This window comes from Eptatretus burgeri, chromosome 6, assembly GCF_056783735.1.
Source record: "Eptatretus burgeri isolate ZD-2024b chromosome 6, Ebu_testis_v1, whole genome shotgun sequence".
In the NCBI taxonomy this organism is placed as follows: Eukaryota; Metazoa; Chordata; class Myxini; order Myxiniformes; family Myxinidae; genus Eptatretus; species Eptatretus burgeri.
In genome coordinates this window covers 107,493,584-107,506,861 of record NC_140966.1, presented here as the reverse complement: position 1 = coordinate 107,506,861, position 13,278 = coordinate 107,493,584, and the positions used below count along the sequence as shown (strand labels likewise).

Genomic DNA, 13,278 nt, shown 5'->3' with positions numbered 1-13,278 from the left:
ATCCCACTGCCTCTGATAACCACAAACATGATGGCGGACGGACCTGCGCGCTGACCACGTGTACAATGGCGGACCCGCGTGCACTGTACGGAGCATGCTCAATGGCGGGCGGACCCGCGCGCTGACCATGTGTACAATGGTAAACTCACGTGCAGCCATGATACTTTATCTTCGTACAGAATGGGGCACGGATAACACACATCTTTGGTGCGCATGGGGTTACAATAACGTCTTACCGTCGGTCTTCGCTCACGATGGCCACAAACGTCTCCTGCGGACGGCAGACATCCTCCCGCACCTCCACCTCGATGCAGCTGCGACCAGGCAGAGGCATGCTGTGCGGCCAGATTGCTGGGGCCACACCATGGAGCAGGCACATTGACCAGGGCCAACCGCGGGTCGCCGGGGCACAGCATGGGGTTCGGTGCAAGGCGATCCATATCACGGGGTTTGGTGCGAGGCAATTCATATCACCGAGTTCGGTGCGAGGCGATTCATATCACGGGGTTCGGAGCGAGATGATTCCACAGCTTGGAACCATCTGGGCAGAAGTAAAGTGGAGCCACTTCCGGTCATGGCGGCTAGCCCGTGTGCTATCCGGGGCCCAGAGCACCCGATTCAGATGATGGCATATCGCTCCGGGTCGTCACCCCTGCCCGCACTGCGGGATCTCTAAAAGGATGGGTCGCGGAGCCGCTCGTGTCATCGTCGTTCCTGTCGGCTCGTTCTGTCTGGCTTGGGATCGACAGTCCCCCCCCCCATTTCCCTGCTGGCTCCACCCTTCTCTACCAATTCGCCTGCTGACTCCACCTTCTTCACCACCTTGTCATCTCTCTCCACCCATTGGCTTCTGACCACCCAAGTCCCTCCCTTCACTCCTGACGGTCGGTCGTGTCTCATTCTCTGGACCGACGCCAGCTGTACGAAATGCCATGAAGCAAGAGAAGCACCAGCTGTCAGGGAGGTATCGCGGAGTGGAGCATCCCCCCAAAACGTATTGGTGGCGCGGTCGGGCAATCGTGCAAGGTATTGTGAGACCGTTAGCCTCATCTCCTCTTCATCGGTGTGTGTGTGTGTGTGTGTGTGTGTGTGTGTGTGTGTGTGTGTGTGTGTGTGTGTGTGTGTGTGTGTGTGTGTGTGTGTGTGTGTGTGTGTGTGTGTGTGTGTGTGTGTGTGTGTGTGTGTGTGTGTGTGTGTGTACTGGCACCTGTCCTCACTCAAGTTAAGATTGTACAAGAATTATATCATGATAACTCTGCTCAGTGTCTGCTTTTGTAAGTTGCTTGCATCATTTCCGCACCTCTCACATTTCTTCCTATCTCTGCTTACATGCCACAATAAAAGCTATATTCACTGTGCCACATACCTTTCCTCACCTGCCTGTAATAAATCCTTGTAGAAATGTTCCCAGTTCATTTTTGTCTGTTCTTTCATTGATCCAACATGGTCTGTATCCGAACTTAGCCGGGACTTTATTCCCAACGATCCGTTCCTTTTAGCCGGTACATCCTTGGCATTGTTGCTCGGCTGCATCTGATCCGGTAAAGTGATCCGGTTCGGACAAGGCGTACGGAGGGCGTGTCCCCCGGTAATTAGGTCACGTGATTAATTAGGTAACCCGATTAACCCAGAGACGGGAGGATCCGAGGTCACGTGGTTGACTTATTAGCATTCACGGTCGGTTTGCCACCCACCGCGTCATGGAATTATCCGTATGTGACTGTCTGCAATTCCGGGGAGTCTGGTGGAAACCCGAAATAGCTTCCCCCCTGGTGGTCTTCTCACCCGACCCCTGGCCTGCAAAAGTATTAATGCGGTTTTCCCAAAAGTTGACCAAGTTGCCCATTTTGACACACTTCCGGTCAGGTGATCGGCATGACTTCCACAATATAAACATCCCTACCCGACCATAATGTTGCAACCAAAAATGTCAGCATTCTGACAAGTGGGTCGAGAGATTTTGGAAGGAATTTGCACGACTGCCATTTTGATACACTTCCGGTCATGTGATTGGCATAGCCTCCACAATTCAACATCAGGACCCCATCCTAATGATGTCACCCAAATTTGGTTGCATTCTCACTGGTGGGTCTGGAAAGGAAGATTTTTGAAGAAATTTACTCAGTCGGCCATTTTGACCTACTTAACGTCATGTGACCAGAATGAGCTTTGCGATTCCTGTTACCAATCAGGAGAGGAACGTTGCTGGAAAAATTTCAGCCGGATCGGCACAGCAGCTTGGCCGGAGAAGTCGAAAAAGGAGACACACGGACAGAGCGCGATGACGATACCTTATCTGGAATGTAAATTATAGAAAAGCTAAAAATTAAATGAAACTCAGTCCATAAAATAATAAAAGGATGACCTTGAGCATTCAGGAAAGCAAGCAAAAATTGTCACCTAAAACTATATCCGTCTGCTAATAATTTCATTTGGCATTTGCACGGAATTTTTATGCCATGTGCTACAACATGGCACTTTTCTATTTTGTACATTCTCCCCACCAAAAAAAAAAAAATAATAATAACCGAGAGTAAAGTCAATGGCATGCCATGACAAATCCCCACACCAAAAACAAATTTGAAAGATGGCAAAAAAGTTCCACCACGAACAACCCAACATCAAATTGAGTTAAAGTAGTTGTTCCATTTTGAGTCCTGTGACAAGTTCCCTCCACACCCCTCCTTCGATCACAGGGCATGAACAAACATCCCCCCCAAAAAAACATTACATATTTTGTTTGTCCCGAGTACCGATTGCTGATACAGGGTTTCAATTAAAAAAATAATAATAATAATAATAATAATTAAAAAGTGCCCATTATTGCACTGTTTGGAATTTGACCTTTTGACCATACCCCATGGGGCAGGGCCAAACATGATACTGCAATTGCACCTTCGTGCCATGTGGTGATCATAACTACTAAGTTTGGCGAATTTCTGCAAAACCGTTTGAGACGAGATAGCGGAACAGGTGGACTGAGCCGATTACAATATCACCCCAACCCGCACCCCCCCGTTTTTTTTTTCCAAAAGTGTGCAGATAACAATCATTGATTTTTCACAACATTGAACCACAGCAAAAGGTGTCCGACAGTGCAAAGATTCATAGAGAATAACTCGCAAGCAAATAATGTGGAAGATAATGGTACCATTAATCACCCCAATTACCAAACCCAGGTCATTAACATGTTTGGTGAGAATAAAAGCTACGAGTTGTGCTGAGAGTTACTGACCATAGCTGGTGTAACTGCCCAGGTTGCTGCTGTACTTGCCACCTGGTGGTCGGTACGTCTGCCGCTCGTCTCGCTTTGGGCCAGCTGGCTTCTTCACGGCAACATCACACGGTCCCAGTGACATTCTCTTTTGTCTATTGCAGGGAAATAAACAAAACACTTCAGTCATTCAAACACTCAGACAAAAAGGTATAGTGGACCAAAGACTCTCCAATGAGAAACAGCAAAGCAGGACAGAATTGAAAGCCTGGCACCCACCCTGAATCAGGAGACGAGGCCACTTTGTGCACTGGCTTCCATGATAGTGTCACAACACTCTTGTAGGCTGGTGGGTTGTGGAACAGGTCCTGGAAGCATGCGGGTATCAGAGGTCATTCAATTGAATTATAAAAACAAGGAAACCTCACACAGTACTGCAATCAACAGTTATTTTACAGTGACACCAATATACACATATATATATATATATATATATATATATATATATATATATATATATATATATATATATATATATATATATATATATATATATATATATATATATATATATATATATATATATATATATACATATATATATACATATATATACATATATACATATACACATATACATATACATACATACACAGGGTGTCCCAAAAGTCACCGAGGGATTTAGAAATTAAATAACATTTCTGTTTTTTAAATAATCAATGATTATTTTTATACCAAAAGAAAATTTACATAAAATTACACCCGTGTGGGGGTGACGGTCATCTCTATAATACAAGTTCTCAATGTTCAGTTCAGGTAACCGCGAAACAGTCCAAACTAACCGTTTCGATTGAAATAGTTCACAGAGATACACGAGGATAATACTACTAATGACATAATTAATAAATATGTATTGTTCATTTCGTACCCGGATTAACACATCAGAATCACCAGTAAGTGCAATACGTGGTTTTTCCGGTCCGTCCACTCTCTGGGGACATTTCACTTCCGGTTGTAGAAAAGAAACGAAAAAATAGGCTTAGCTCTCGGAGATTATGATAATCCTGTAGATTATTCTTCACTGATTATAATGCAACTTTCAGAATGAAAATTGGTCAAGTATTTATAGAGATATTGAGGTTTGAAAAATCGTTAGAGCGAGCAAATTCATTAATTATTAATTCCACAGAAGTTTCGTGACACTGCACAAAGTAACATGTCAGGTATGAAAAACATTTTGTATGCCAGATTCATTAATTATTAATTCATTAATTATGGAATGTACTCATTGATATATTAATCAGAAATTATGCATGTAGCATAATTTATCACTTATCCCCTCATCCGGGATCCGTGGCCTCGCCCCACCACAGCCTGCAGCCCTATGTCCGCCGGTGATTATGTTAGATATCGGCACGATCGAGAGGAGCCTGCGAATCATCCCTGCTGATGCACTGAATTGATGCAATCGTTTGGCCAGAATATTCGTTGTCAAGATGTTGCGTGATTAAATCACCAATACAGTCACTCAAATTTATACCGCCGACATACTTAACAATCACCTTCGCCCCAGAAACCTCAGTCAATCTGAACCACGCTGGCCACTGCTAAGATGCCATGACCGGACTACTGCGCAGTTCTACTACGCAGTTTGGTTAAAGATGACTCGGCATTTTAGCACGCGCGCACGAAATTATATTTTGAAAATAAATGCCGACGTTTACATTTCGGGTTTTGAAACTTTTGCACCTTCGGCGGAAAATGTATAAATATAAAAGGCTAAAAAATGTGTTTTATATTTATATTTCATTTCTCCTTCCTTCCTTCTTTGCGAATCGCATCGGCGTTTTTGGCCATCTTCCAGATCACGTGACGATCAAACGGGAAGGGAATTCAAAAATCTGTCCGGTTAGATAAAGATAATATTTTTTACTATCATAATCAATAAACAGTTGCCGAATATCTTGTAGAATGGCAGACGAGATAGGTTTTGAAAATGGCGATTTTTATAACTTACGTGACCTCGTGATGTCGTCCCTGACCTTGAACCCGGGCAAAAGTTATATCGTTGTGCAACACTCATCGACCTCTACCCACATACTAAGTTTCATTAAGATCGGAAAGAAAAATTGACGGACGTACGGACAGACGGACGTACGGACATTTGGTCCGGCTTTATTAGGTCATCTCGGTAGAGATGACCTAAAAATGGAGATAAATTTGCTTTATTTATGAAAAATGATGCAGCTTGGATGTCCTTAATTTTTGGTTTCACAGAGACGGGCTCTTTTGACAGCATTTTCCATAACAGCGGACAATAACTGAGGCTGCAGCCCTCGAATTTCTGCACAGATGTTGTCCTTGAGCTGCTGAAATGTATGGGGCTTATTGATGTATACACGCTCCTTTAGGTAACCCCAAAGAAAATAATCGGGAGGCGTCAAATCAGGAGAACGTGATGGCCAATAAATTTCTGAATTTCGCTAAATTATTCAGTGTCCAAAAATTTGCCCTAGAAGCTCCACAGTGGCTCGTGCCGTGTGGGCAGTGGCTCCATCTTGTTGAAACTACATCTCAGGCTTATCCTTCATGAAGGACGCACAAAATTCGAGCATGGCTCGATATCGCTCACTGGTGACCGTCGCTGCACTGCCATCCTCATTTTCAAAAAAATAAGGGCCGATAATCCTGACATTACACCACACCAGACAGTGCATTTGAGAGGATGCAACTCACGTTGATGAATAGCCCGAGGATTCTCTAATACCCAGAACCTACAGTTCTGCTTATTCACAAAACCGTTCAAATGGAAATGAGCTTCGTCGCTCATAATCAGTTTCTGAACAAATTCGTTTTCTTCATTGACCAACCTATGAATTTGGACTGAGTAATTTAAGCATTGTCGATGATCAGTCGGTTTCAACTTTTGCACCAATTGCACTTTGTATGGGTACAGATGCAAATCGTTTCTTAGTATGCGATACAGTGACACCCGAGACACCCCCAACTGATCAGAACGTCTGCGGATCGATGTTCCTGGTTCTTCTTGAACACTGTCCAGTGCACGTTCACGATTAATCTGCAAATGGACTGAACATGGTCTTCCAGATCGTGGCAAGTCACTTACTGACCCATATTGCTGAAAACGTTGAATCAACCGACGAATCATGAAATCTGAAGGTGGTTTTGTGGCATTGTGCTCTTTGGGTGAGAATAATTGATCGATGAAATTTAAATTAAAATTCCACGATTTTGGTTCTTTGTTCAGTTGTGAATTTTTCAATGTGAAATTTCCAAATGTTAAGCTAAATTCTGAAAAGAAAAGAAAAACAAATTATTAAAAACAGAAATGTTATTCAATTTCTAAAAGTCACCGAGGGATTTTGGACACCCCATATAATATATAAACACACACACCACACACAACACACCTTACAAAATGCTCAAGTGATCAAGGAATCAATTTTGTTTGCAGCACACGACTGTTGGGATGCATCATTACTGAGTGCAGCTAAGCCACTGATGCAGTGTCCCCTGTAGGTAAGGGCAGGAATTTATGTAGTGATGCCGGCGATAGCTCACCTACTCCACGAAGAGCACCATAAAAATAATAATACTGCTCTGGCACCTTCGTGCCATGCAGTGATCATAACTACCAAGTTTGGCAAATTTCTGCCCAACCGTTTTGCAGGAGATAGCATGACAGACGGACAGAGCAGATTACAATTTCCTGTATTTTTTCAAAAAAAAACATGGGGATAAAGATCTTTCTGTATGTATACCACATGGACATGCCCTTGAGGGAGGTGGGGAGAGGATAATGAACGACAAGAAGTGAAGATCAGCTTAACATCATAACTGAAGGACACCAAGCTCTGAAAAACACAGTAAACCATACAATATCACAGGTTTCCATCAATTAGGGGGCAACCTACTATGTTCCGATTTCGTTATCGCGGTGTTTAATTTCAGCCAATAACAGTTATTGAGATAAGATTAGTCATCGTTTGCGGCCGCGTGTACGATTACCTCCCAGCCTGAGCCTTTTGGTGTTTATCGTGCACAGTTAATTGTCGTAATCAGACCAGCATATAGGAAACGAAGCTAAATTTAATAACAAATAGTCATCGAAAAAGAAATCACATACGGAGATCCTGCAATAGTATATATATATATATATATATATATATATATATATATATATATATATATATATATATATATATATATATATATATATATATATATATATATATATATATATATATATATATATATATATATATTGTTGTGGTTGACGAAATTTGCAAACCACCATTCAGGTCCCGTAGGTGAGATATCTCTGTAAGTATATGTGTAGTTAGTCCAAACCCGTTGTTTAGAGGGAATAAATGTCATTCATTCGGGCTGCGACCCTTTTAGATAGCCGTTTTTCTTTTACTATCTTTATTTTGGACCAACCGCCATTACTACCACCACAACCACCACCAACCGCATCTCGACAACCACAGCCACCTTCTCCAGAACCGCCTTCACAACATCCACCTTCTCCACAACCGCTTTCACACACCAACCACCACCCGCAACGCCGCTTCACAACAACAGCAACGCCAACAGCCACGACCTTAACAGTCACAACTCACCCTCGCAACCATCGCATCACCGCCATTCCCGCGCCGCTTGTGGGCATCGATACTAGACTCGTACAGGGCGCGCACTGAGCAGCGGGTGCAAGAACGCCAGCCTTTCCGAGAAATCTGATCGAGAGTGATTCACGCCCACTTCTGTTCCGTCCTATCAGCGAGCGTGGGGCGATTTGGCCCCGCCTCCAGGCGCGTCGGAGTATAATCGCTATATGCAGATTCGCGGATCAAGAATGATTCACGCCCACTTTTCCTCTGTCCAATGGGGAACGTGGCTCCGCCCCCGAGCCATTCCTGATCCAAAAATCTGCATATGATTTCTCCTGTCGGACTATAAAGCACCGAGCGCGGAGCGAATCGAGGCAGTTGGAGGCAATTGGGAAGAGTTGAAGAGTTGAGAAGAGGAAAGAGTTGGAGAGTTGTGGCGGCGGCGAAAGCAGTCGAGAGAGTGTCTGTCGGGGTCCGGAGAGGCTGGAGAAGCCAAGAATCTTTGTGGAGGTCTGCGCTCGTGTCAGAGTCGGGGAGCTGCGGAGAGGGGAGGCCGGTAACGCGACCGAGGTCGCAGTGGAGTCGCTCGTCGCGGGACCCAAGCCAGCCAGATATCCTCTTTCCCCCGAGCATCAACAACCCCCTCCTGTTTCCCCCCGCGCTGAGATAGTGTGAGAAGGGGGCCCCATTCCCACCCCATTCCAGGCAGTGCCAGCGAGGCCCGCGGAGTCGGGGCGCCGCCGCCATTTTGCGGCTCATCACCAGACGGGTAGGCTCGACGCGGTCTCGGCCCCAGGCCCGTCTGCCCCCTCATCGTTGAGGGTGGCCCCTTCCTTTTTCTTTTGCTTTGAGTATATGTGTTTCGGCGCCGTCTGTGAAGTAAAACTGTACAAGTGTTGCCGTGTGCTCGGTAGTCGGTAGTAGATCTGCATTGTGTTTCTTTTGTTGCATTTGCTTTTTGTGCAGAATTGTCGTGTTACTTTTACATTTGCTTTTGGTGCATAATTGTATATGTGTGCTTTCCGTTTGCCGCGGAATAAATGTGCTTTATGTTGAACTGTTTCTCCCGTTTCGCTTCGTCTTTTCTTTTATTGAATCTCCATCTTACTTCACGTAAAGGGTTGGTCGTGGGCTAAAAACGCCCAATAATTAATCGAACCGTCGAGGTTGACGATAACACCGCTCGGTTATCCCGATAGTACGGAACGGGTCGCTCAAAGTGGCCCGTGTCCGAAGTTGACCTGCGGCGAGGTGCGATCGCCCGGTCTACCCTCCATGTGGGTACTTCGGTAGGTAGAATTTGGCGAGCAACCCTATCCCACGCGGGGGACCGATTGGCACGATCGTGGTGAGGCCGAAAGGCCCACCCGTGACTAGTTCCCGGCGTTAGTCCGAGAGGGTCACGACGGGATTGTCCGTCCGGTGGGCGACGTGCCGCGATTCGAGTTACGTGGCCGCTCGCACGCCGGCGGGCGCGAATCCGCAACAATATATATAAAATTCAATTGACGCACAATTGTGAATCAGGGGCCCCAAATGTAAAACGATGTACAAAGTGAAAAAATGCCTTCGAGTGGACCGGTACACGGGAGAAACCATTGTGGATTTACCAACGTTTTCACGAGGCACCTGGGGTCGAAGGCTCCAGTTGAACCAAGATTCATGAAACTAATGAAGGTGAAGGGATTTGTGCTGGAGAAGGTTTTTAATTCCAAAGAGATGGGATTATGTTGTAAGAAGATACCATACTTACATACAAGATACCATAAGAAGATACCAGAAAATACCTTTCTGTCCAAGCAGGGAGGAGGATCTGCTCTGGATCAAGGTGGCTAAGGATCGTTTTACGCTTGTTCTACGTGGCAATGCAGCAGGCGCCTTTGTCCTGCTCCCAATGATCCAACAGCCATCGCTCGTTTGACATCCACAGCCTTTTAACCTCCACCCTCCAACAGCACCATTAACCCGAGCCAAGTCTTGTGTTTTCCATTTTCGACAGATTACAGGTATGAAAGAGTACGTAATATGTTTACCCTCACTCCCCTCGCTGTTTCGGAATAAATTTAAAAGGTAAAACTCATGTTCTTGTTTATTTTATGCTGCTTGTACATGTTAAATTTCAATGTTGACACATATATATATATATATATATATATATATATATATATATATATATATATATATATATATATATATATATATATATATATATATATATATATATATATATATATATATATATATATATATATATATATATATATATATTTCTGGCTGCCATCGATCTTCCTCCATATTTTCTCAAAGTCCAGGAACCGAAGACACCTCTTCCCATTGGCCCATGGTTTCCATGATTGTGGTTTCAACAATCACGAACGTTTGAGGAACCTAACCCCTGCGATTTTGGAAGGTTAACTGCACAACAAATGATTTAATGATTGTTGCATCACAAACCCCTCAGCAATCAAATAAAAGACCTCTAAACCATGCATACCTTGATTAGAATGTTAATGTTGTTGGTTATCTTCAAAGCCACCACCTTGATCTTATTCTGCAGGTGAAGACAAGATAAGAATCCAACGGTGCACCATCGGCATGCATGACATGCATCTTTTGTGATTTTATCAACATCAAGTACAGACAGCAAAGGAGGAAAACCGCCAGCAAACCTGCATTGCTTCTATGGCACCACGTAAGAGCTGAAAAAACATGTGAAAAAAATGAAATCATAATCATTAAAAAAAAAAACCCTCTTAATTTTTTGAGTGGTGCGTTCCCAAGAAAGGAAGAAGGCAGAAGAAGGAAACAATGGTATCCTTTCTCAAAGTCAATCATCAGAAAATACCACTCCTTCAAAATATCCAATTTACATGCAGCTCTCAGACTTCCTGCATTTGCCAGAAACCTTTGAAGAGGCTTCACAGTCAGAATGTACATCAATGCACAGTCAAATTCTGACACACAATTGTCTCACACTTTGAAAGTCAAGTCACTATTATCGACATTCACGCGTTGTTCCCATCCCGTGATGGACATTTTGCACTTTATCAAAGTAATAAATCTCTTCAGTCTTCAAGTTAGCCACTTTTCCCCTGCAAAGCTGCCTGGTGATTTTTTTTTTTTTTGCAACAGGTGCAGACGGCATCAGCCAACATGTCCTCAAAACCTGCTCTGCTGCACTTGCTCATCCTCTGATTTCGTCAAGGTCATCTGCCATCTGCTTGGAAATCAGCAAATATTACTGCCCTGCATAAAAAGGTGCAAAAAACAGATCCCTGCAACTAAAAACCAATCAGCCTTCTCCCAATCAGCATCAAAGTTATGGAATCAATCATCGTTTCCGATATTAAATCCTTCTTCTCCAATGGCTTGATTTCTGATCCTCAATTTGGGTTTGGACCAGGTAACTCTACCCTGGACTTGCTGCTTCTGCTTTCCCAACAATTGATGAAGGTCCTCAATGCCAGACATGAGATCAAAGCCATCTCCCGAGAGATATTACATGCTTTTCATGCAGTCTGGCACCCCACCCAGCTCACCAAACTCTCTTTCTCTACTTTATACTTTCTCAACAATCCTCTGGAAGAAGTCCTTTCTTTCAAGCTTCTGGGTCTCACCATCTGCCATGATCTTTCCTGGGAAAGCCACATTTCCAACCTGGCCTCAAAAGCCAGTCGCCGACTGGGCATCCTCCGTCGTGCAAAGTCCTTCCTTGGCACAACTGAGCTCCTGATCACGTGCAAAGCTTTTATCCACAGCGATCTCGCTCTGCCCCCCATATTTCCACAGGGCACTCAAGGTCTGCCAGCAACCCCATTCTGATAAAACTACTACCCTCTTCAATCTCACACTTCACTCCAGGCCTTCAAAACAGCTGCTTACCACCATCTCTTATCTTCCCCCATCCAAAAGCATGATCTATTCTACCTGTTAATCCACCCCAAACCCACCTCCTTCCCTTCCTGAAAATCCCTGTAGTGCAAGGATCTGATGGTCCTTGGAGTGTCCATCTTTTTAAACCCATGTACCCCACCCCATCCCATCCCTCTACTTTCCACAGATCACCTAATGTCTGTTCCCCACCGTTTTGTGCTTCCTTCTCCCACCGATCTTTTCTCCTGCTCCCCTTGTTATACGTTCTGTGTGTTGGCTCTTACACGAGCCTCGACATTTTTATTTCATTTTTTTCCTTTTTAACATACAACGAAAAAAAATATAAAATATTTTTAAAAAGTAATGGACCTCTTCAGTCTTCAAATCATCTCCACCTTTCCCCTGTAAGGCTGCCCGGAGTTGTTTGATGTAGACCTGCGATCCACGAGCAAAGTACTGCAACCTGTGGGGAGCGAGCAGACACGAAAAGGAAACGAGTCATCCAGAGGATGGGGAGGGGGGGGGGTTGCAGCGTGGAAGATTAATTTAATGCCCATTACCTGACCCTGTGTACCCCAATTGTGAATGCAAAATTCTTCCCAACGATACAATTTTATTATTCTACAACAGCAGGAACCACTGCATTAAAACGAGGTTTTGGTTCTTCGCACAACGTCCGGGCGAGTCTCCATTTAGTAATGGCAACACATATTCTATCCAAGAGCGAAAAAAGGTGCGAATACCTGCTCCCTTTGACAGGGCTCACTGGTGAAGCCACTTGCACTATTCTACACGTAAAGGTGAAAATCACAAATTTCCCAATTCTCACTGGTTGGGGAGCGGGGGGGGGGGGGGGGGTTATTTTGTGGCCACGACTTGACCCTGCGTATCCAGAGCACGTATATAAAATTTGGTGGACATTATCCCAACCATTTGTTTCTATAATGATCAGGCCTAAAAGTTTCACAAAGCCAACTGGTTCAATTTAACCACAAGGACACACCCGAGCAGAGGATTTGTAGCGAGATGACATGGGGATTTATATGGTAAGTAACTATGTGTCTCTACACCGCTCTGATCTGGTCAGTCTCGAACCTGCTGCCCTCTCGTTTAGCTCCTCCATGAGCCTATATTCCTGTATAAAATATATAAACACAGCCATACATTCCTTTAACAAAGTCTCAAGAATAAGCACTGCAAATGAAGTGCAACATCAAACACAATCACCCTCACACCTGAGCTTGAAATCCTTGAGGCGATCGGCATTGTCGGGTGCGGTGAGGAAGGCCTGGCTGCGGCGAGCGACTTGGTGGAAGGTGAACATAAGACATTCGACGACACTGAACTGCAGTTGTGGTTCATCGGGCACAGCATTGCCCTGTCCGTTTTCAATTTCCTCCGGGGGAAGTGGCATGTACTCCTGCAGAAATAAAATTTTAAAATAATTAAATTCACGAGCAGTCGAGCATTCGTACACACGGAGGGATAGTCCTTACTCGCCAATTACACGGTATGTGTTCAGTTTATCGGATATATTTCCAGCTCGGCAGTGAGCACACT

At 44.4% G+C, this 13,278-nt stretch overlaps 1 protein-coding gene across 3 annotated transcripts in view; it reads right to left on the bottom strand.

Annotated features, from left to right (window-relative positions):
• API5 (apoptosis inhibitor 5) overlaps positions 1–13,278 on the bottom strand; it is a 95,841-nt gene that overhangs the window by 26,947 nt on the left and 55,616 nt on the right. For all 3 annotated transcript variants that reach the window (XM_085886618.1, XM_085886619.1, XM_085886620.1), the window contains 5 exons: positions 12,954–13,138; positions 12,088–12,181; positions 10,340–10,396; positions 3,494–3,582; positions 3,236–3,369 (listed from right to left, as the gene is read on the bottom strand). In XM_085886618.1, coding sequence (XP_085742744.1) covers positions 3,236–3,369; positions 3,494–3,582; positions 10,340–10,396; positions 12,088–12,181; positions 12,954–13,138 — 559 coding nt within the window. The remainder of the gene's footprint in view (positions 1–3,235; positions 3,370–3,493; positions 3,583–10,339; positions 10,397–12,087; positions 12,182–12,953; positions 13,139–13,278) is intronic.